The sequence below is a fragment of the Panthera leo genome, chromosome A1 (assembly GCF_018350215.1).
Source record: "Panthera leo isolate Ple1 chromosome A1, P.leo_Ple1_pat1.1, whole genome shotgun sequence".
Classification (NCBI taxonomy): domain Eukaryota; kingdom Metazoa; phylum Chordata; class Mammalia; order Carnivora; family Felidae; genus Panthera; species Panthera leo.
This window is the reverse complement of record NC_056679.1, coordinates 189,993,937-190,019,206: the sequence shown is the minus strand read 5'-3', so window position 1 is coordinate 190,019,206 and position 25,270 is coordinate 189,993,937. Positions and strand designations below refer to the sequence as shown.

At 44.1% G+C, this 25,270-nt stretch overlaps 1 protein-coding gene across 6 annotated transcripts in view; it reads left to right on the top strand.

Moving 5' to 3' along the window:
- The window catches only part of CYFIP2 (cytoplasmic FMR1 interacting protein 2), a 128,904-nt gene that overhangs the window by 94,047 nt on the left and 9,587 nt on the right, over positions 1-25,270 (top strand). For all 6 annotated transcript variants that reach the window (XM_042948350.1, XM_042948343.1, XM_042948358.1 and 3 more), the window contains 2 exons: positions 20,628-20,700; positions 21,165-21,259. In XM_042948350.1, coding sequence (XP_042804284.1) covers positions 20,628-20,700; positions 21,165-21,259 — 168 coding nt within the window. The remainder of the gene's footprint in view (positions 1-20,627; positions 20,701-21,164; positions 21,260-25,270) is intronic.

Below are 25,270 nucleotides of genomic sequence, written 5' to 3'. Positions count from 1 at the left end.
TAACAGTCCCGTGTGACCCAGAGCGAGCCAGTTCACTCCACGTCTGAGGTCCCCACCTCTACAACGAGGATGTGTCCTATCTGTTCTCTCAGACCCTTCCCCGCGGAGAGGCTCAGAAATGCACACGGTTTTGCTCTCCCTCCATGAGGAGTAATTGCCTCTCTGTTCCCCTTTAAATAGACTCTTGAGACAGCTAAGTGTTCCTCTTTATGGTAACAGGTTTTGAACACGGTTCAGTGGCCTGTGTTGCCATGGCAACTTAGCCTTCAGAAGTCACAGGGATGAGTAGGAAACACAGTTCTGTTCAAGGCTTCAGAAAGATGAGGAGAGGCTCCAGGGGCACCAGGAGGGGTGGAGGTGGGGGAGGGCTGGCCCCTGAAGCCTCAGGCCTACGTGTCTCCTGTTAGCACCTTCTTTCATGAGGAGTTGTGACCCGAGAGCACCAATTAAGTTTCCCCTAAGAAGCAGACTATTGATGGGACTATAAGGACAGGGAAAATTTTTCTCAGGCAGCCATGCCAAGGTGGTCACTTGCATATATCACTGAAGACAAGAGGATACTCAGGATAAAAGACCTTCAGAGCTGAGAGAGACCTTAACAGTATATGTCCCCACCCCTCTATTCATGAGGGAGGAAGTGGGGAACCAGAGAGGGGAGCTGGTCTCCTGAGGTCTCATGGCACATCAGCAGCAGAGGTGGAAGAAGGAAAGCACAGGTTTCCAGCACTGACTCCAGTCCTGGCGGAGGCCAACAGAGCAAGAATCAGGGCCCCCACAAAGCTCTGTGCTATGCTTTCTACTTAGACAACTGGGGGAATCCCCAGGCCAACATAGTACTTTCTGAGATTAGAATGAGGCATGAGCTTTCTGGAGCCTTTGTGTTTACAGAACTGAAATAAAATAAATATTTAAATAACATATCAATTGTTCTAATTAAAGAACAATTAGCAAAAAAAGAAAGGGAGGGAAGGTGGAAGGGAGGGCCCTTAATGGCCATCCACAGAGGACCTTCTCCTGGAGGACTCTGAAGAGTTACAAAGAATAAGGTGTATGTACCCACATAGAAAATGTTGAAAGACACAATGCTGAGTGAGAAAAAGCAAGTCCCAGCACAAGACACATATTATGATGCCATATATATAAAATAAGCAAAAAAGAGGGTGGTGCCTGGGTGGCTCAGTCAGTTAAGCTTCTGCCTCTTGACTCAGCTCAGGTCTTGATTTCAGGGTTGTAAGTTCAAGCCCTGCATTGGCTTAAAAAAAATTAAAATAAACAAAAAAATAAAACCCACAAAATATACTGCATTGAAAAAAAAAATCTAGGGAAAAAAAGCATATCAGATAGTTCAGCTATTTTCTCCATGTATCAGGGAGTAAACTAGGATTAGGGGTCAACAGGGACTTTAATTTTATCTGGAATGTCTAATGTTTTGCAAGGAAAGTATTTTCAAGTATTACTATTGAACTAAAAATTAATTTAAAGAATACAAATAGTACCTAATAGTTGTAGGTTAATAATAACAGAAAAACTGGAAGAATATTGAAAAATACAAAGTAGGAAGTCTTTTGCTTGTTAATCTTGTGTTGTCTTTTTCTGATAGATTTGCAGTTTCTGGCTGTGGGTTCCATGTTGAAATATATGCTGCAAATACCTTCTTTCATTCTGTGGCTTGTGTTTTTGTTTCTAACAGGTTATTAATATATCATTAATGTGTAGGAAGAGAGGATATAAATTGAAAAGATTAATTACTTGTCTAAAGGTATACCTTTTCTCTTTAAATTAGGTGCTTATAAATATTTCTTCAAATTCAGGGTGCAATATTAGTATAGAAACCCCTATACCTGTGGAGCAGGTTGCTTGCTTGGTGTTTTTAATTAAGGTCTAACATACATGGAGTAACATACAGAATATGCAGAATTCTCACCATATAGACAAAGTGAATTATCCATGTTACTGTGGGTGGGCATTTGGGTTGTTTACAGCATGATGCTGTAACAAATGAAGACACCATGAACGTTCTTGCACATTTCTGTTGGTGGATCTGTGTTCTCATTTTTATTAGGTAAATTTACTAGTAGTAGAGTAGCTAGGACAACGTGTAGATCAATGTTTAGTTTCAGGAGCTACTGCCAAACTGTTTTACAAAGTGGTTGTGAGAGTTTATTCACTCATTCAGCAGTGTAGGAGAGTTTTAATTTCTTGACATCCTCAGGAACATTTGGAGTTGTCTTTTCAATGAAAGCCGTTCCATCATGGTATCTCATTATGGTTTTGATCTCCCTGCTGAACACTGATGCTGGGCCTCTTTCCATAAGGTAGAGCCATTTGGACAGCCTCTTTTGCAAAAGGCTGTTCAATATTTTTGCCTGTTTTTAAATTAAGCCCTCTTTTCCATATTTATTTGTACTTATTATTGATATATTGTGGATCCATAAATGGCAAATACATTTCTTTGGCTTGTCTCTTGGTAAACAGAAGTTCTTAAGGCTTGGTGTATTTATCATTTCTTCCCCCATGTGGTTGGTGCTTTTGTGACTTGTCTTAAAAAATCTTTCCTACTCTACAGTCATGAAGATGTATTATCTTCTAAAAGTTTAGAGTTTTAGCCTTTTGAGGCTTAACAGACCATTAAGTCTGTTGTTCACTTGGAGTTGATGTGTGTGTTTAGTGGGAGGTAGAAATCCATTTTCATTTCTTCCCGATTATCCCAGCAGCAGTGACTGAAAAGACCTTCTTCTCCCTGCTCTGCAATGGCAATGCCACATGCGTCATTGATCAAGTGCCCACAAAGGGTCTAGTGGTGGCAGGCTCTTAAATATTTGTTGAGTCTACCCTGAAATGAATCGGCATTCATTAGGCATCTATTTATAAGTCCTGTTATGGTTTTTTTTTTTTTTCATTTTTTTAATGTTTATTTATTTTTGTGAGACAGAGAAAGACAGAATGCGAGCAGGGGAGGGGCAGGGAGAGAGGGAGACACAGACTCCAAAGCAGACTACAGGCTCTGAGCTGTCAGCACAGAGCCTGATGCAGGGCTCGAACTGACAAACCGTGAGATCATGACCTGAGCTGAAGTCAGACGCTCACCTGACTGATCCACCCAGGCACCCCAGTCCTGTTATGTTTTTAAAGGAAATTCTGTTTGTATCTCCTACCTAGTATCTAGTAACTAGTGTCACCTACCCTGGGAAATCAGAAGATTGTCATTAAGGAAATATTCCATAGTCACCAAGTTTTTTCTCAAATTTTGTATTGTGTTTGAGCCATCAGCCCATTGTTCATTATGCTGACACACACCAGAAGAGGGCCCTGTTTGTTCATGTGAAAGAGGGAAAGCCCGGTCCCTGGGAAGAAGACAGCCTGTCTGTCTGCCTCTCTGCCTTTTATGGCAGGACCTCCCATCGTCTGGGACTTAAGAGTATTCCCTGCCTTGAGCTCTGTTTATTTCTTCTTTCCTCCTTATAGTCAGAGTGGACCACAGTCAGAGTCTGGGCAGTCATTGCTCCTCTTACAGGAGGCCTTGGGCCCAAACTCATAGAACTGGGTGCCATGCAGGGTGAGTTTCACAATCTCAGCACCACTGGGATTACCCTTTGTTGTAGGGGCCAGATAACCCTTTGTTGTAGGGGTCCGTCCTATGCATTGTAGGGTGTTGAGCAGCACCTCTGGGCTCTAGCCTGTCTCTAGATGCTAGTAACACCCTTCCCAGTTGTGACAACCAAAAAGGTCTCCAGATACTGCCTCATATTCCTTGAGAGGACAAAACCTCCCCCTATTGAGAAACACTGATCTAGTGCAATCCCACATTTTGCAGATAGGAAGCCAAGGCCCCAAGAGGGAGATGACTTTCCCAGGGTTAAACTAGTGCAGGACCTGGGGTGAGAACCCAGGATCCTTACAGTTAGCACACTCAGGGACAGAGGACTGCTCTACAAAGCCTCACAGATGATGCTGTTGGCTTTGGTTTGGGTTTTAGTTCCAGCTCCACGTCTGATCCCTCTGTCTCCTGCTTCCACTTTATAGTCCTTTCTCTTTAATTTTGTTTTTCTTATTGCATAACTTAAATAAATTCATTGCCAGAAAACCCAGAGAAGCAGAAAGAAGAAAACAAAAACCACATTGCTGCACGAAGAGAGCCACTGTTCATGTTCTGAAGGACATCCTTGCAGATGTTTGTATGTTCCAGCATATCAATATTAAATTTTTTCATTGTTTTTTTTTACTTTGTTTAGTTATAAAAGTCATGCTCACCAAGCTGAGAAGAGTGGTGATCCACATGGAGTGTGGTGGGGGCAGGCAATCTTCCACTTTTTACTTTACGTTCTAAATTATTGTACAAATTTAGTGCACTAAACACTTTTTGCTTTTTTTTCCCCCCCTGGAGAGGAGGTCCTCACACACTTAGCAGATGTACACAATCCTGATACATGAGAAGTAAAAAAGCAAATGCCTGCCCTTCACTGTCCATCTTAGACCTTGGCTCCATATCCCCACCTGTTCTTGATCCAGAGTTCTTTTTGCCATCACCCTGACTAACGACCCCTCCGGCTACTCAGGAGTCACGATCTGTCCCTACATCCAGGCACCGCTGAGCAGCACTCCTTGGCCTTTCTGCAAGCAGCATGTCCTCCAACCCAGACCCAGAACCCAGTGGTGTTCCAGATTAAAAATGAGTCAAGCTTTGTGGAAAGAGGGCACCTCGACTCCCAGTAATACCTCTACATGCTTTCTGGTTTTTAAGTATTTTTACATCCTTTCAGACACATCCCAGTCTGGAAACCAAACCTGCTACCCTCATCAATATATGAGGTACGGAGCAAACGTGTTCTGACTGCTGAGAGTCAGGGAGTCTGCAGACCTGACTGAGAGCCCTCCATGGGCCAGGCGGTCAGTGTGTGGGACTCCAAGATCATTGGACACAATCCCTTTCCTGATGACACTGTTCACAATCAATACCCTCAGTCTGCAGCGGAGGAGTGTTAGCCCTCCAGGGGGTAGGCAGAATGATCTCATAGCTTTTAACTATTTACTTAAAAAATGAGAAAGGAACTAAGCCCTCCTGTTTATTAACACAGTGTTCCAGAGTTGATCACATAAATACATGTCAGTGGAGATGTTTGCTCAAAATTATACAAATGGAAGCTTATGGTCCAAAAGGTTTGGAGACCACCAGCCGAGATCCACAACAACAAAGTGAAAAGGGGTATAAAATAATGGAATCAGAGAGGAGGGGATGACAGGACAGATTGCCTGGTTGAGGGTCATTTTTGTATCCTCAGCACATCAGTACAGGCTTATCACCTATGTCCTATATGATGAGGGGAGGGACATATCAGCTCAGTTCTAGGTGAGGATTAGAAACATACCTGTTTATTCTCTAAAATCTTCCAAGATGATGCCATTCCATTTGAGCAAGAGGCTGCCAGTCACCTTAATCCAAAGCCACCTCAGTCCTGGAAACTTGTGGCACTTGTATCATCAGCCTGGGCCAGTAATTGCCCAGAAACCAGAGCCTTGGCTTTTCAGTTCTGCACTGATGACTCTCCCAAGAGGAGACCCCAGTGGACAGAAGGCCTAGATGCTGAGGGTTTGGGAGTCAAAATGCAGTTTGCTCTCCTGGGTGTTATTGGAGGGCAGACACCTGCAGACATCCGGGAGGTGGTGTAGTGGTCCCAGCCGCAGCCGCTCATTGCAGTCGCTCAGAAAACTCCTGAAACATCCATGCTGGTACTTCACCTGGCCCCAAGGTGGCCCTGGCTAAAATACCAGGCCAAAAGCTCCACCCCTGATTCCAGTGTGCCGCCAGGGTGGAGAGCCCCTGATCTAGAAGGAGTCTTCTTAACTAGTGCTTCCAGAGGCTAGTCACTGATGTGTTGTCATATTTCTTGCTGTATCTACAGACCACTGGTTGTATTGTTTACAAAATAATTTTAATTAACTTACTTTTTAACTTAAATTTATTTTTAAAGTGGGGCACCTGGGTGGTGCAGCCGGTTAAGCATCTGACTTTGGCTCAGGTCAGGATCTCATGGTTTGTGGGTTCAAGTCCCGCATCAGGCTCTATGCTGAAAGCTCAGAGCCTGGAGCCTGCTTCAGATTCTGTGTCTCCCTCTCTCTCTGCTCCTCCCCCACTCATGCTCTGTCTCTCTCTCCTTCAAAAATAAATAAACATTAAAAAAAAGTTTTAATTATTTTAAAAGGAAACTGTATATCACTTCCATTAAACAAAATCATTATCTCTTGCCATCATTGGAAAGCAACCAGAGGGACACCTGGGTGGCTCAATCGGTTAAGCGTCAGACATTTGATTTCAGCTCAGAGAGTGATCTTGCAGTTTGCGAGTTCAAGCCCCACATCAGGCTCCGTGCTAACAGCTTGGGATTCTCTCCCTCTCTCTCTGCTCCTCACCCGCTCATGCACATGCTCGCTCTCTCAATCTCGCTCTCTCTCTTTCAAAATAAATAAACTTAAAGAAAAAAAAAAGCAACCAGAATAATAAATTCAACCAAAATACAACAAAGTAATGTAATCCCAGCTGCTGTCTGCCCAGACATCTGAGCCCGGGGCCTGCCGTGTTAAAAATGGAGTTTAGCAAATGTTAGACAGGTTTGAGATATGCTGGATCTAAATGAGAGGCTTTCTTACAAAGTTGTCAAAAAGACTGCTAGGGAACTAAGAGGAAAGTAAGTTTCCCTCCGTGACCCACTATTGTTAAATATCACTTCCCTGCCTCTACAATTCCCACCTTTTAGGAAATGCCTGCCTTGGGAAACGTTGATGTGCACTTGAGGGTAAGGGAAAACTACTTTTTAAGCTAGTTTCTTGGCTGTAGATCTTTCCCAGCTGACCAGACATGGTTCTGGTCCGGAACAATGATCATTTTTCCCCCTGACAATTCAGGGGGCAGGGGAAAGAGTTGAGGTGAGACAGGGTGATATATAGCATTGTTCAAGTGAGGCTCAGATTGGTGGGGAAGGACCACACACACGTGCAGACCCAGACACGCAGAATCAGATAAGATTACGGATTTATTTAGGCAGGTTTACAAAGAACTCCTGGAAGTGAGGGCCGCACGGCACAAGAGCAGTTGGAATATGTCACAGTTGAACTTTCCACTGTTCACTGGAATCCCAGACGAGAGGCTGGAAGGCTGCTGCTCGTACTTTCTGCACAAAGCTGGGTGTGGGAAGCCTAACCTGCTCCACAGGCCCTGTATCTTTGGGGCTTAACATCAGTATGCAGGAAACACTTCACTAACGGGCTACGTGTGTCCATATAAGGAAATGTTTAGAATGCTGCACTCTCTGGTTAGGCCCTGTAACCACCCTCCCTCCGGCACCCTCCCACCAGAACATCAGAGTGGGGGTTCCTGGGGGTCCTCAGCCTCCAGTTCCCAGCTCATTCTCCACGCTCACTTGACAAAGACAAAAACATAAAATACTAGTGTTAGTGCTACTGCCTTTTGGTCGCCTCAGAACTTCGAATGTTAAGAAAATATTGTTTTCAGATTGGTTTGATGGTTCCCTTCAGGAGATCAGCTAAAACTGGTACGTAGTTTTTCATCCAGAGATGGAGCCTAAAGGTAGCATCTAATGCTGTTGTATGTGGATCCGACGTGTGTGTATCACATGACCCTAGTTTTTTTAAATATGTATCCTGAATCTGTATGGTATCCTTTATTTTTGTGTGGGTGCTTTAAAAATTTTTTTTCAATGTGTATTTATTTTTGAGAGACAGTTGAGTAGAGAAGGGGCAGAGAGGGAGGGAGACACAAAATCCAAAGCAGGCTACAGGCTTTGAGCTTTCAGCACAGAGCCTGACACGGGACTCGAACCCACGAGCTATGAGGTCATGACCTGAGACAAAGTCAGACACTTAACCGACTGAACCACCCAGGCGCCCCAAGAATGTTTTTTTTTTTAATTTTTTTTTAACGTTTATGTATTTTTGAAACAGAGAGAGACAGAGCATGAATGGGGGAGGGGCAGAGAGAGAGGGAGACACAGAATCGGAAGCAGACTCCAGGCTCTGAGCCATCAGCCCAGAGCCCGACGCGGGGCTCGAACTCACGGACCGTGAGATCGTGACCTGAGCCGAAGTCGGACACTTAACCGACTGAGCCACCCAGGTGCCCCCCAAGAATGTTTTTTAATGTAGATGCTTACAATACTGAGGTTACACAGGAGGATAATCTTGGTTTTAGGAGTTGCATGCTGAGGTATTTAAGGCTGAGTAATGCAATGACTTCAACTTGTTTTCAGTGATTCAGTAAAACATATAGAGTCACAACAGAAATAGTAAAAGAAAAGGTCATTGTGATTCTACGTCAGGAGTATAAGGATGTGCATTGTTCTTTCAAATATTTTATATGTTCAGTATTTTTCATAACACAAGTTTGAAGAGGGGAAAAGGAAACTTCATTATGGAATCCAGAAAGTTAAGAAGAAAAAGGGTCACTAAGCAGACAAGGTCACAGTGTATAAGGAGGAAGACAAGTTATGAGGGTTTTGTTTTTTCCAGCTACTTCTTTCTGTTAGTTGGTGAGATTTATTTTTGGTAACATATGCTTAGGAGCCACTTCTGACCTCATTTTTTAATTTATAGAGGCATCTTCTAGTGCTGAACACAGCCACGACTCTCATGCTGTCCATCTATTTGATTTCTAAGCAGGAAATATCAGTGTAGAATCATGGAAAGGCAGATGAAGCCAGGAAAGCTGTCCAGTCCAAACTAGAAAAAGACCCCACGGGACTTGTCAGTGGCTCTGAGAGAACTCCCAGAATGCTTCTTTCGACTGCCCTCTTCCTGTGGGCCATGGTGGGGAGATTTTCCCCGTGCTTCAGGGTCTTCAGGAAAGAAAACAAGATTGCCTTTTCCCTGTATGCAATTTAAGAGAAATTGTCTCAAACCCAGCTTCTTTGAGGGTCACTGCCTATCCATTCTTGTTAAAGGTGAAATTTACTGGTAGGTAAAGCATTGGGGGGTAAAATGACAGCTGATTTTCTACGTAACAGCAGAGGACCTTCATACAGTTATAAATCAGATCATGCTACTCCCCTGCTTAAAACTGACAGGTGGCTTCTCATTGTACTTCAAGTTCTAGCTCCCAGCTGTGACCCACGAGGCCCCAGAAAATTCAGCCATGCCTATTCCTCTAGAGTCATTCATCTTTTATTACACTCTTTGCCTGGGTGCACAGTCCAGCCACACAGCAGACTTTGAAGGTCAGAGTACAGCTGAATCCTACCATCCTTGGCTTCTACCCAAATGCTTGTTGACATTTAGCCCCTTTGTGTTATAGTCAAGGGGCACCAAGAGGACTTCCCCCGACCCAAACAAAAGCATCTCTTCCCATCAGTGTCTGAAGTTCTCCTATTAGGGACTTTTCTTGATTTGAAATGTTACCTAATGTTTAAAAGCCCCAGGGGCACCTGGGTGGCTCAGTTGGTTAAGCATCCAACTTTGGCTCAGGTCATAATCTCACAGTTTGTGAGTTTGAGCCCCTCTGTGCTGACAGTTCCAGAGCCTGGAGACTGCTCTGGATTCTGTGTCTCCCTCTCTCTCTCTCTGCCCCTCTCCTGCCTGTGCTCTGTCTCTCTTTGTCTCCCAAAAATAAATAAATGTTAAAAAAAAATTTAAGCCCCAGTAAAATACAAAGCCTGCTGAGATGGGTTTAGAGATAGATAGAGCCAGTACTTTAGTAGGTAATCATTTATCAAATAATTTTGAGAAGTAAGATGGTCACCCGGAAAAGGGTGCAGGGAAACCAAAAGATTCCTCCAGGCCAAAACAAAGACAAAGACAAACATTAAAAGAGAAACTCTGTTCTGTACATAGGAAGATGTGGATAGTGTATGCTAAGTGATTAAAAATAGATTACAAAAGAGTAGATATTTTATGTCCCATCATTTAAAAACATATACTTAAATGTTATATGTATAGAAGAACCAGGCAGGATAAACCTCCACAAGAGTATCTGTGATGACCCCTGGGTGGTAGGATTATAAATTTCTTCCCTTTAAAAAAAAATGCATCTGCATTTTCTCTTTTTTTTTTTTTTTTCAAAAATGAGCATAAATACTTAAACAACAAAAAGAAAGGGGCTAGAGTAGCAGCTTTAAAAACCCACCTGCTGTGATGAAACATACAGCCTGGTGTCTAGAGTTAACAGTGCTATGTTGTCTGCTTGAAAACTACCAAGAGTAGATCTGAAATGATCTCCCCACAAAAAATGGTAATTGTATGAGGTGAAAGATGTATTAACTGGTAATCATTTCACAGTCGTCAAATCGGCAGTGTGTCCAGCCATCACACTGTACATCTTAAACCAACACAGTGTTATAGGTCAGTTGTATCCAGGTAAAGCCAAGGGGAAAATCTGCCAAATTAATCATTGTTCACGGGACAACCCTTGCCTGAATTAAGTATTGGGTGAACTTCCAGGAGAAAATGACAAATAGCAGGTCAGCTAACACTTAATATAAGGTAACTAAAATGTTGGTGGTGGTGGTTTTTGGAGATCAAGGATAACAAATGTGTACCTTAAGTGCCTTTGCCCCTCTTCTAACCCAAGGCACACATTGATAATCGATCCTGCTGAGCCTGAATCTGTTGTCGAAATTGCCTCCAAAAGCAGCCACTGCCTCAGTCATGAATGGTGACCCCAGTGCCACTGCTGGCACATGTGTTGCCCACACTCAAATCATGAAAAGATAGCCTTCCTCAAGATGTTTCATTCCTTTCTTTTGAACTATGATCATAATACGTCGATTTTTAAACAACAAAGTGTATCTGCTAGGAAAGGATCCTCGTAAGTCGATCTCCTGGCAGCCCTTAGGATGGAATGCTCTTGGACAAAATACTGTCTTCAGAAACCATTTATAGCAGACCTGGGTTTTTGTCAACTCTGCTGGAAATCGTTAACCTCCTCCCAAAAAATAAACACAGACCCTGACAAGATGGCATTATCTCCCAATAAAAGCAAAGTGGTCGGAGACCCCTGGCAACTCGTCCTGACATTCTAGGCACTGGACTGCCCTACTTTGGTATCGAGGAGGCAACTGAAATGCCCACTTCCTGTTGGTCAGATGTATGGTCCGTATAGCAAGGTAGTATGGCAAGGCATTGGACACTAACTGGGTATCCTTAACCAGTCAGCTGTTTCTGTTTCAAGGCAGCATGATTCAGGGAGGACTGTGGGTCTATGTTCCAATTAAAACTCAGACGTAATTCCATTTTTTCCATGAATTTGCTGACTTCTCATTCCAGTGATTTGCAATGAACATCATTCCCTGGGGCCTTTGCTGTTGCATTGGCCGCATTACAAGGCCAGCCCCTCCCTCCCAACACCCAGGGCTTTGGGTGTGCAGTCCAGTGGTTGGGAAGGAGATGTGTTCTGGTGGGCAGGGTCCACGGGACCTAATGATGAGTAAGGGAAACTCAGTGAGGAGATTTGGCACCTAGTCGGTTCTAACAGGCCACTTGCAGTTTAAAAACCAGCATTCCCATTTGGAGACTTGCCACAGGCACTTGCCCCTCCTGAGAAGCTAGAGGCCTTTTCCTCTCCCTTTGATGCATTTCTGGTCTTATACTGTGCGATGGTCTCCAGACTTAGTGACACTGCCTCTTTAATTGTAAGGTGCTGTATATTCCTCTGGGTATAGACAGAGTATAAGCGAAAGAGCAGAGATCTCTCAGAATTCTCTTGCTGACCTCGGCCTGGCCACTGGGCCACCTTCCTAAACCAGCCATGCCCTGTTCTTTCATTCTGCTCCACTGCTGAGTTACACAGCCTTGAGTGAGACAGGAATCTTTCTGCAGAGGAACAAAGGCAGGATGTGGCCAATGCTTGACTCCCGGGTGTTCTCCTCGAAAGGGCCTATCAGAGAGCCTGGGTTCAAGTTTTGCCCCTGTACTTAATAGCTATGAGACTCCAGGAAAGTGATTAAAATCCTCTGAGCCTTAGTTTCCACACCCCAAAAATACTGGGGCTAAGTGTAAGTCTCCCCTGCTTTTTCCAAGTTTGCGTTCTGCCTTGCTTTCCCAGAAGACCTTACAACAGTACCTGTTTTCACTAACCACAAGAAATCCAAGGAGGATTTTGCTTTCAGGAAAAGAGGTGAAAAGCAAAAATAGCATTCACCCTTTGTTTTGCAGCAAGTGGCTCCAGAGCCATCATGAGTGGCCCCGCCAGACTCCTTCCCAGCAGCTACACTCAGCATCTCAGCACCAAGCTGCCAGAGCTTTGGACTGTGCTTCATCTGTGATTTATCTCAACTTATTTGGCATGCCCCTTAGAAAGATGCGTCCCGAGGTGTCAACGAAGCCAAAGAGAGGTTGTTTTTGGGGGTCTGGGAATGTTCAAAACATTTTCCATATAAATTCATGGTAATTGCTTCTTTGCTTTATGCCATTTGGCCTTAGGAAAGGTTTTGTTAGGAGCGCTCTGCCTTCAGATAGTGGGGGAAACCTATTCCCAGTCCCCAGTCTTTGTGTTGAGTGAAGTGAGGAATGTAAAGTCACCGGAGCTTCATAAGCAGGCCCTCAGCTACCATGAGTCCCTTCTCTCCTCTTCCCGGAGCTTCCCAGAGGCTTTGACTCAGCCTTGGTCCCCCAACTGAGAGCCTGGCTCCAGCCTGCCTGCAGCCCTGTCAGCTCACCCCTCCCTCTCAAGCCCCAGCAAATGGTTTCCTGCTCTCTTCACACTGATCTTCATCTTGTCTCCCCTCTGTCTGCAGTTGCACTTTTCCTGCCAATTCAAAAACTGGCGCATTCTCCCCAGCCACCTCGAAGCCATCACCGTTTCCCGTCTCCTGTCTTGTCTCGTTCCTCCCAGTTCTATCCAGCCTGGGGGGATAGAACTTATCCAATGCCTGTTCTCTGAAGGAACTTTGTGTCGTTTCTCCCTCCTCCCAGTCTTCAGAGCCTTTTGTTTTATTTTCCCGAGCACAGGTGTCCTGGACTGTCTTCCCCCACTACATCATAAACTTCGTTTAAATCTAGTTTTTCCAGTCTTACCTGTCATCGTGTTTCCTGCAGCATCCAGACCCCTCTTCACCCTGTGCCCTTGGGGTGTGTGTCAGATCACAGAGCAAGCACTCAGTGGATGTTCAGTGAAGGAAAGGAAGGAAGGGAGAGAAGGGAGGAAGGAAAGAAGGAAGGGGCAGCACCAAGTGTAGAAGAGTAGCTGTCTTCCCCGTTAGGTGGTTTGTCGGTACACAAGGAAGTACCCAGAATTTATCAGTGTCTCCTTGATCTCAGGTGCCACTGTGCACCTTCTCTTTCTTTGGTCTCATAGAGTCAGAGGAACTGAAGTGTGTGGAAGGGTCTGGTCACCTTGAGAAACGCCCACCCTTGCCTACCCTTGCATTCATGTCATTCCCTCTCCTGGAGTCCATTTTTATCCTCATGCTGATGATTCCTAAGTTTGGATCCACTCCCCAGATTCTGGGGCCCCATAGCTTACCTCTAGTTGCCTGTTAGACATCTTCTCTTGGACATCCACAGACATCAGATAATCCACCTTACCCAGATTTGATCTCAGCTTCCCTGCCGCCCGCAAACCCACTGTGTCCTTGGACCCTGTGAACAGGTGGTGGGTGTCATTTCCCTGTCTGCACCTGTATCCCAATCTGTCACCAGGTGTCCGATGTCTGCTCCCTCCTCTCCATCTCCAGGCCCTAATCTGTCTTGATCCCAACACCTCTTTGTCCCCCACTGCCCCAATCTCTTCTCTCTCTTGCAGCCACAAAGTGAAACTGCAGATTTCCCTGATGGAAACCATCAAGGTGGCATTAAGATGCCTGAGCGAGGCTTACAAGATCCTTCCCCAGCACTGAAAGCTTCAGTCTAATTCAGCTGACAGCCCCTTACCAGCTGTGGTCCCTCTTGGTCTTGGGCCTTTGCAGGAGATGTTCTCCCTCACCTGTCCAGTACTTACCCCTGTTCAGGTCTCAGCTTAGCATTCATTTTTGTGGAAAGCCTTCCCTGTCATCTTCCCCGAAAGTCTGGGTTGGTTGCCCCTCTTAATGTATTACCATAGCCCCATGCACACCCCCACTGCAGCACTTCCCACAATTTTCCATTTACTTATTTTCCTCATCATTTTGAGAAATGCCATGCATCAGGTCTGCCTCACTTAATGTTGTGTCTCCAGCACCTTGCAGTGAAACTTGTGTATAATCAATGCCTATTATTTGTCAAATGACTGAATGAATGACTTCTTTTCTGCTCAGGCTATATCTGAGTCAGAATGAAAGTGTCCAGATCTTGCTTGATCTCTAGACAATAGTATGCCCATGTTCTGTATATGCTTCTTGTTGGCCTCTCCTGTCTGATCAAACGTGGGTCTTCAGTATAACTGGTCCTTCCAAGAAGACTCTCTCAGTCAGTATTTGCATGGGATATGAAACACTGCTCGGATTCTCCATCAGGACCCACAGACTTGAGGGCCCTGGACTGGGGCTAGATTAGACAGCTCAACCCACAGACAGCTTGGTGGGGGTCCTGAATGAAGAAGAACTCTGATAAGTTTTTAAAAAGAAAACCCCTATCGACTGGAGGGTTTTGGAAGACTCCTAGGAGGTGAAGCTTGAATGGGGCTCTGAGGGATGGATAAGGATGAGGGAGGTTTGGGAGGGTGGGGAAAGAAGGAATTTATAGGTGTAAATTGACCAAATGAGTGGTCGGTCCAGTTTTTTACCTTAGTATCAAACCAGCAGATCTTTAAAAACTAGTGGCCTGCAAAGAAATTATTTACACAAATCCAGGATAGAGGTTACCTCTGGGGTTGGAGGAAGAGAAGTTTCAATAATTTCCTGTTTCTTCAGCCGGAAGCTGGCTCTTGACTCTTCATTTTTCAAGCTGCCTGTATATGTCACAATTCTTTCAGTTTAAAGAATGTCCGTAGCTATGACTAAAAACCCAGTAAATAAAGCAACAAATGATGTGATCCTATCAGATATGAGTGAGGCTAAAAAGTTTCTCACATGGTGAGATTTTAAGTAATCTTCTCCTGTTTCTATGTTTGATCATTTTACTTTTTTTTTTTTTTTTTTTTTTTTCCCATCCTGTATATGCATCGTGAGGGGGAGAACGTTCCACACTTCCTCAGGCTTTGGCCACCTGCACTACCATGGAGAAACAATGGTGTCAAAGTGAATTGGCCCTGGGTCTTAACCCTGTCAGCCCTACTGCTTCTTTATTGCCATGGACCTAGCTAGGAAATGTCACCTCCCTGAGAATCTCAACGTCCTGGCATGTAGGATGGAGATCGAAAGAGCCACCTCATAGGATATCCTGAAGTGCAAAGCGGATGATGGGTACAGAGCACCTGGCACATAGTTAGTGTTCAGTAAATGCTCACTGATTCTCCTTCCCTGAAGAACAAAGCCATTATGTTGGCATAGATTCTCAGTTCTAGGGAGAAACCCTTAGAGACCATTTAACCCAACGTCTTCATTTTGTTCCATTTAAATTATTCTTAATTGCACATGATGAATCAAATAATACAGATGAGCTTATGATGAAAAACATCATTCTTGGCTCTGCTGCACCTTGCCCCACCTGTACCCCAGTCCCCAAGGCAACTTGTTTTAATCATTTCTATTTCTAGTTGTTCTCACTGTTCTCTCCATAATGCTTAATTATATGAGGATAGCTTCTATTTCTTAATTGGCACCTTTAGACAATACCTACTGACTCCCTAGTTGGATAGATGAGATTTTAGCTCATTTACATCTCTCCTCTCTGTTCTTTAATATTTGATTATGTCACTTGTTGCTTCTGTTGCTTCCCTTATAATCAGAGATAATACACTCACACCACCATTGCTTCTCTTCCTAACATTATTTAATATCTTGACTCCTTTCTGTGAAAGATGAGGAAATTAACACCCCCAACTTGCACTTCTAACACTTCTTCTGCCTCCTACCCCCTGTCAGCTACTTTTGCTTTTATATGATCAAAGCTGTATTTTTGTAACACTTGTATTTTCTTCTGCAACTTGTCCTTAAGTGTAGCCTAAACAAAACAAAATCATATACTAGTTACATTGTTAAATCTGCACAGATGTTTTTCCTTGCTAGACCAGGTGGCATGCTAGGATTTCGTTTCCTTCCCTCTAATTCCAGCTCAAATCCCCCAAAGCTCTTTATTTTAAAGTTAAAAAAATTACTTTCAGAGTTTTGTTTCAGATCAGTTTTTTAAAATGATATATGTACAATATAGAAAATTCAGGAAGTGCATACAAGTCGGGAAAAAAACAGGGAGAAAGAAAGGGATAGAAAATTAAGAACACCTGAAAATCTCATCACATGGAGTACTTCTTAAAAATGTGTCATGTAATTCATACAGAGTAATCAGTAAAATTGAAGAGAAAATACTTTCCTTAGTAATAAGGGGAAACATCCAGGCCCATATAAGAAAACCCAAAACAGGAGAGATTCTGTCCTAAGTCTCAATTCCCTTTTATGCCACAGACATTCAACTTTTATTGCACATACTTACTGAGCATTTATTATCTATCGGACACTCACTGTGCTCCCTATTGGGAATAAAATACAGTTAAAAATGGACATTGTGCCTACCTTCATGAAGATGACATCCCAGTGGGGGAAGGTAGACATTAACCAGACATATAATCAGGCAAGTATAAATTCTAAAACAGGTTGCGCTCAGATGTTGAAAGGAAAAGGATGTGATTCTTTGAGGGCACATAACAAGGGAACCTGCCCAAGGCGGGGAGGTATTGAGGGGGGTCAAGAAAGTCTCCCCTGAGGGAGTGATGGTTGAATTGAGATCTGAAAGAAGAGTGGCAGTTGACTAAGCAAAGGGAGTATGGGCAAGAGAGGGGCAGGGAACGTTTCAGAGAGAAGGCAAAAATTCAGTGATGAGCACACAGATGGTGCATTCAAATAACAAACGCTGCTGTGGCTGGAGCAGAAGGAGCGCAGGCCGAGTGGGTAAGAAACCTACTACTCTCAAGGCGCTTCACAAACCAGGGGCTGGGGGGTTCCTGGACAGAGTGGAAGGCCGAGTGTGGATCCTTCAAGATAGAGATTAGATAAGGAGGAGATCGACCGTTAGCATGGGCGCCCACAGTGGAGGCTGGTTTGGCTCCCTGACACAAGCCTTTGTGTGCTCGGCACTGGACGTTTTTATCCGTCGCAATGGCCTCAGCTAAGGAATGCCAGACAAATGCCTTGTGAAAGGTGTTGTGAGGTATGTAGCCGCCTCATTATGCAAATGGCCATGTAGCTCATCCTCTGGGACTTTGCAGGCAAATGCTTTCCCACCTCTATTAGGAAACCACATCTTTCTGTCTTTCCTCACCTTCATTAACAGATTGCATGAGGAGGTAGAAAACACACAGGAAGCATGCCAGCAGGAGGTTCCCCTTGCCCTAGAGAACCCCTGACACTGCAGTTGTGGATGGCAGCGGTGGGGGGGGGGGGGGGGGGGGGGGAGTATGCAGAGAGGCGGACGGAACACTCCTGTCCCCCAAGGAAATCTGAAGTGGAAGCTCATTATGTGAAAGTAATAAAGCAGCAACATTGCTCTTGTTGTAGAGGATCCAGAACCTTCTTCCTCTTCCTCTCTCCCCTAAGGTGGCACCCAAGGTCAATTTTACCCACCTAAATTTAATAAAATAGAAAGCTAACGGTTCATGCAATGGTCAGCTTTTCTAGTAAGAAGACATACCTAGGAGCCACTGAATTTTTTGGAAGAAAAGAAAACAAGAAAGATAGGAAAACTTGGCAGTGGAGCTATTGTAACCAACCATCTGCTTAGAATACTTCCATAGTTCCTCATAGCACTTAAGATAATATCCAGACTTCATACCATGCCTATGAACCCCTACATGATCTGGTCCCTCCCTACCATTAGGGCCTCAGTGTGTACTGTGATTCCCAGCATGGCATCACTAGGCTCCAGCTTACCTTCTGCCCCAGGGCCTTTGCACTGGAATGCTCTTACTTCATATCTGTATGGCTGGCTCCCTCACTTCATTCCATCTTCTCTTCACATGTCTCTCTCTCAAAAAGGTTTTCCCTAACCACCCACCCTTCCTCAAGTAGACCCTTCCCCACTCCCAGTCACTCTCTAGCCTATTATCCTATTTTGTTTTATCACCATCTGAAATTTTCTGATTTGTTTGTTTTTATCTGTCTCTATCAACTAGAACATAAATTCCATGAGGGCAGAGATCTAGTCTAACTCGTTCAATGTCTTATCTGCAAAGCCTAGAACAGTACCAGGCACTCCACCAATATTTGTTGGGTGAATGGATATAATGGTATTCTCATGCTTGGAGGTTAAGTCATGTGGATAAATACATTTATGTATTCATCTAAGACAAATATGAGATAACAAATATGCATTCATTTATCAATAGTTATTGAGAAACCATTACGTCCTAGGCACTGGGGAGAAGATACAGAACTAGAGACCACACCCCCACCCGTAAGGACCTCAGAGTGTTGTGGTGGCCAACGGGAAGGAATGTGGAAAGAAGCAAGAGACATGAGGATATGGGGTGCCTGCATGCCTCAGTTGGTTAAGTGTCTGAATCTTGATTTTGGCTCAGGTCATGACCTCACAGTTCGTGAGACCCAGCCCTGTGTTGGGCTCTGTGCTGACAGTGCAAAGCCTGCTTAGGATTCTCTCTCTCCCTCTCTCTCTGCCCCTCCCCCGCTTGTGCGCTCGCTAGCCCTCTCTCTCTCTCTCTCTCTCTTTCAAAATAAATAAATGTTTAAAAAAAGAGAGAGAGACATGAGGATTTAATGATCATGGGAAGTGAAGAGAAGGAAAACGAGCCCCAGGTTTTGGGCTTGGGCACATGAGGAGATGAATGTGACATTCGGTGAGCAAAGGGGGGAGGAAGGGGAAAGTCAGCCTTAGAAATGTGGAGGTGTGGAATATCCAAGCAGTGATATTTAGCAAGGAGCTGGACGTCCAAGTGGGGAGCCTGGGAGAGGTGAAAGGAGCCGCCATGGCCTTGACACATACAAACCCCCAAAACACATGCAAGGAAAACATTGGTAACCTGAATAGTCAGTCCTATGTCTATTAAGAAAATTTTATTTCTAATTAAAAAAAAAAAACTTGCAACAAAGAAAACTCCACATGCAGATGGTTTCACTTGTGAATTCTACCAAGCGTCTCAGGAAGAAATAATACCAATTCTGCTCAGTTGCTTCCAGAATACAGAAAAGAGGAGAACTCGTCCCAAATCATCTTACAAGGTCAGCATTATCCTAATACCAAAACCAAAGACATTTAAAAAAGAAAACAGCAAATCAGTGCTCCTCATTAAAAAAGTGTAAGAATCCTCGATAAAATATTGGCAAATAATATCCAGCACTACATAAAAAGGATCATGCATCACATGCAATTGAGGTTTATGCCCAGAATGCAAGGCTTGTTCATCACTGAAAAAAATCAATGTAATTCACCATATTAATAAATTGTAGCCTGAATGATCAATAAGCCAAGTTTTAGATTGATACGATGAAGCCGAGGACCTAAGTTTACAAATAGCAATCAAGACTAGGTGATTTGATCTAGTGGTTATGGGAGAAAATAGCTTAATTAAGAAAGAGGGAAATTTTCCCCTTTGGCTAAGACACTGAGATCAGAGTCCTTTTGAAGGATTCACTTGTCTTTCCTCTGCTAGCTCGCTTCAAGGACTGACCTATAGTGAGAAAGGAGTTTGGGGGTTCCCCTCTTGAGCAGCCAGCCTTCCAGATTTCCAAGACGGCATATTCCACCCATGCTTGGGTAAGGAAAGCCAAGGGCACTCATACTCCTCATTTTCTCAGATGTTCAGGATCCAAGAGTGCCAGAGTTGAATGAAGCCTGGGTCTTACCCAGTCCAAATCCCCACAGTTTAAAGAAGAGCCGTGGGGGGCGTGGCTTCTCTCGGTCCTCTTATGCCATCCTCTGTTCTGAGATCCAATGATTGTAAACTGGTCCCGGGACAGCAAGCTCATTAGACCCTGTCCTCCAGGCCTGTCCTCAGCCGACTCTTCCCTCTTTTTAAGCCTTTCTAAAGCTCACGTTTATGCATAATAAGTCACCATCACAACGGATCTGTCCTAGATTCTAGTTTCTCTGATCTCACTGTTTGGTGTCTGGTGTGGAGAAAACCAAACAGACACAGGCCTTTGCATAGAATCATACGTGTCGGTGGGTGGGCAGATTGGCCAAGCCACCTGCTTTGAGCTTGCAAGCCTCATAACCAATCAGACAGACACAGGCTCTGGGGCCCATCATCTCTGTTTGATTCCTCTGTCACTCGTTTGAAATCCTCAACAAATTTCTTATAAGATTATAATGAAAAATGTATTGCACACTCATTATGTGCCCAGGACTATCCTATAAGGTTATGCTTTCTCTCAGTCCTTACAAAAACTCATTAAATAGTAGTATTCTGGTCCTCATTTTATAGGTAAATAAATAGGCTCAAAGAGATTAAGCAACTTGCCTAAGATGCCACAGCTAGTCAGTAGAAGAGCCAAAATTTAACCCTGGCTGCCTGTGGTGCTCAAGTTTTTAGAAATGAAAATTCTTCGTGGTTTAAAATGAATGTTATTTTCCCTTTTCTTTCCTTCCATCTCTGTTTGCAGTCTCAGGAGGAAGTCTGTGATTTGCTCCATGCTGCACCCTTCCAAAACATCTTGCCTAGAGTCTACATCAAAGGTAAGAAATCACTAACAGCCGCTAAATAGCCAACTTGCATTTGAACTTCATGCCCACTTAATCGCAATAAACTCAGATCTGCAGTCAGAAAAGATAAATAAAGCTTTGGGCCGCTATTTGATATTCATAGAATCACAGAATTAGAAGTGACACTCCAGGCCCTGTTCCTTGGTCCTTCTAGATCATCCCCAATGTGTTCCTGTCTAGCCTTCTTTTAATTTGTTCGAATGATGGGGAACTCACCGCCGCACAGGGCAGATAATTCTATTGTTGGACAGAGATAATAGAACGTTTTCCTTGTAGTGAGTCCCGATCACACTTTCCAGAACGAAGGAGAGCAATTCGACACAGTCCGTCCAAGTTTTGGAACACAGATACGTCACCGGCCCTCTGGGAGTTTTTCGTTCCTCAGGTCCCCCAGGGTGCCCTGAGTCTCATTTCCTGCTCTGCTGCTCCTTTTGCAGAAGGGGAGCGTCTGGAGGTCCGGATGAAACGCCTGGAGGCCAAGTATGCCCCTCTTCACCTGGTCCCTCTGATAGAGCGGCTGGGGACCCCTCAGGTACGATCCTTCTTTTTTTTTTAAGATTTATTTTTATTTATTTTGAGAGAGATAGAGAGCAAGCAGGGGAGGAACAGAGAAAGAGACGGAGACAGAATCCCAAGCAGGCTCCACGCCATCAGCACAGAGCCTGACATGGGGGTCAAACCCACAGACTGTGAGATGATGACCTGAGCTGAAATCAAGAATCGGACGCCTAACCGACTGAACCACCCAGGTGCCCCAGGTACCATACTTGTATAGTGGACTCTGAGAAACAAAAGGAACTTTAGAAGGAGAGCCTTTGGTCTAACCCCCTCATTTGACAGGCAGGGAGACGAGGCACAGAGAGAGGAATGTCTACAAAGCCTGTTAGTGGCAGGGTCAGGTCTGGAATGAGATTTGCTATTTTTCAGGCCTGAGTTCTTTCTTCTACACCGTGTATCAGCTATTCCACCCAGAAAGAAGGAAGTCAGACAAGTATCTATTGTGCTTCTATTAGCATCAGGAATTCTGTTAGTACAGGAGTAAGTTGCCTCTCAGAATTCAACCTCCACACACCCTGAGAACCAGTGATTCACTTCTGGATATCTTTGCTGGAAAAACACAGGAACACGGATGTTGACTGTAGCATTGTTTGTTAAAGCAAAAACTAGAAACAACCAACAGATGGTTGACTAAATAAAATGTGGTAAAGTTCATTGAATGCTCAATACTTTCTATATAATAATGAAAATGAAAAACGAGATCTAGGTGCATCAATGTGTATCGATCATAAGAGCACAGTTAGGTGAAGAATGAATACAACAAAACCATATCAGTGAAGCTTTTCCTGAAAGATGGTATACTCGTAGTTCATAAGAGCGGCACCCTCTGAAGAGAGGTGAAAGAGACAGAGACAGGGCAGTGATCACAGGACACGTCAGCTTTATCTGTAATGCTCTAATCTTTTCAAAAGTGAATAAGCTCATGTGTTAATGCTGTAATTAAAATCAGTTTTTGCAGGGGCGCCTGGCTGGCTCAGCCAATAGAGCATGCGACTCTTGATCTCGGGGTTGTGAGTTCGAGCCCCACTTCGGGTGTAGAGATTACTTAAAAATAAAATCTTTGAAACAAAAATTAATATTTACACACCAGTGCCAGTTGTTCTGCACATGAGGATGAGTGGGGCAGGACCCCTGCCTCAGAGAACTCAAGACAGTGGCAGGAATCAGGAAGAGAAAAGGGGAGGGACACAACAAGGATCTCGTGCTGTCTCCTTCCAAGTTGATTTGAGTGATCTGCACATTTTCAGGAGGCCAGGGGAGGAATTCCGCAGGTAGAGAAATGGGGCGCCCTGGTGAGACGAGCCAGGGTGGGTGTGTGTTGTTCGCCTTTGCCAACTGTTCAAAAGGTTTGGGGTTCCAGTGTGCACTCAGACTTGCATTCCATGGGTCCTCTCTGCTCGTACCACCAAAGCTGATGAGTCTGAAGGACTCACATCCTCAGCGAGGGGGCAGAAGGCAGCCTCTTCTCTCAAAAATCAGGGCAAGTATTTGGAGCACACGGCAGGACCCGATCTGCTCCGTCCTCAGGCTCCTGAGCAGCCATCACCAGACCACCTGTGTGCCACCCACCTCCTACTGAAAACCGTGACTCAGTGTTCAGTGGCATCTGGGTCCTTGGAGTCACCACGGGGAGAATTCAGATCCTGTGGCGTATGCACGCTTTTTTTTTTTTTTTTTTTTTTGGCCTTCAGAGGCTGAGCAGAGGAGTCCTCTAAAGATTTCCTTTTAGGGAGAAATCCCCCAAGCCGGCGACATAGAAATGTGTCTGCTCCACTGTTGGTGTCATCCTACAAGAATCTGGCCTCTCACATCCAGGGTTTGGCATGTGTTTCCACTTAGAAGACTGTAAATTCCTTCCCTGTTCTGGCGAACACCATTTCCTTGGGACTGTTAGAAATCTCAATTTGTCAAATGCTGAGTATTTGACCAACAAAAGCCTAGACATTCTGGAGGCTGGAGAGGAAGTGCCAGTTTTCTGTCTCCCAGCCCTCAAGGAATAGTCCAAAATTTAGTCGTCCCATAGACCGAAGAAAAGTTAACAAAATATGACCTTCCAGGCTAGCTGGGGTTCAGGGGACTCACATAATATCTAAGTGAGCAACAAGGGAGATCCTGCCACATATTTAAAGTCAAGAGGTTTTGATGGTGTCATACTGTTTGCATTGATTTCTGGGACATAGTCAGGTGACCTGATTTGATCTCCGGTGCTACCATGGAAAGCACACTAGCCAGGGGTCCTTGTTCCAGCTTCACGCCTGAATTGATGCATAATCTACTGCTAGACATTGAATATCTCAGTCTTTGTTTCCCCGCCTGTGAAATGGGCTAATGGGTGTTTGGCTGCCATAGTTGAGCCGTCTTTCATGATTGTTGTGATGAACAAAAATAAGTTAAAAGACTTTCAAAAAACCCAAAGGATGATACCAAGGATATCGAGATACCATTCTCCTCCAAAGGGCACTAAACGTAATCAAAGTGTTCCATGAAGAAATTTATTTCCACATTTATTTTCACAGATGCTTTTTCTGTTCCCTTGTTAACTCAGAAAAGAACGGCAGGAAGAGAGAGAAAAATCCACCCCCCCCCCCCACGTTGAGTTAGGACAGAAAAGAACTGGATGAAATGTATATGAAACACATCCCATATATATGTACATAAAACCAAGTCACAAATTGAGGGCCTTTGCTGCAAACAATCATTAGTGCACTTTTTTCAAAGCAAAAAGGAAAAAGGACATGAAAGAAAACTCACACCCTGAAAAGTATAAATGCCAACAAAGAGTGAAAGTGTTCAACCTTACCTGTAATCACTGAAATGGAAATTAAAAGACTAGGGTACAATTTTTCATCTCTCAAGTTGGCAAAGAACTTTGCTTACTGGGAACAGAGTGCTAATGAGGGTAAAAGGTGCGGACTTCACGCAGAGGGTACAGAGTGCTTCTGCCTGTCTGCAGACCAGTGTGCTGCTAGGTAGCAAAAGCCTTTTAAAATATGTACACACTTCAACTGCATCGTCCTACTCCTCCTTCTAGGATTATATCCTAAGAAAGTGATCAGAGATAAGCTTAAAAAGTATTACATAGGAGGACAGTTGCTTAAGAATTGTCTGCAATAATGAAAATTTGTAAACACTTTAAAATAATCAGAGTAGAAGACTCAAGGGGCACCTGGGTGGCTCAATCGGTTAAGTGTTCCGACTTTGGCTCAGGTCATGATCTCACAGTTCGTGAGTTCAAGCCCCGTGTCAGGCTCTGTGCTGACAGCTCCGAGCCTGGAGCTTGCTTCCGATTCTGTGTCTCCCTCTCTCTGCCCGTCCCTTGATCATGCTCGCGCTCTCTCTCTCTCTCTCTCTCTCTCTCTCAAAAATAAATAAGCATAAAAAATATAAAAATAAAAAAAGTGTAGAAGACTCGATAAATGATGATGTATCAATGGCCATTTTATGTAACCATTAAAAATTAGAGTACTGAAAATATTGAAGGAAATAGTTTTCTTAGATTGCTGCTATCTGAAGAGAAAAAAAGCAAGATAAACAAATTCTGTTAAATATAGATGCATACACACACTCACATACATAAACACAAATCATATATCCATGCTCTAGGAAACCTCATTTCTTAGACGTGATGTGTTACACATTTCTAGGTAATGGGGTTCATGGGAGATTTTTATTTTCTTATAATGTTTTGAAAATGTTTTTCCGTATTTATCCAAGTGACTGTGTGTTACTTTTACAGCTCCCTCCCAGGAGAAACTGAAAGGGTAAACGCTTCTCCAAGGCAAAGGGACAAAGCCCCTAAACCATTTCAGTCTCGGGCCCTTTGGTTGGTTGTAGCGGGGAGGTCACCAGAGTTCAAAGTCTGTCTACAGATTTATAAACCCATTGCTGATTTTTCCCCAACACGATTGTCGGGCCCTGGGGATTGATTCAGACTACCTAGACGCCCAGGAGATTAATTAGTGAACCAGAATTCTCTGTGTTAACT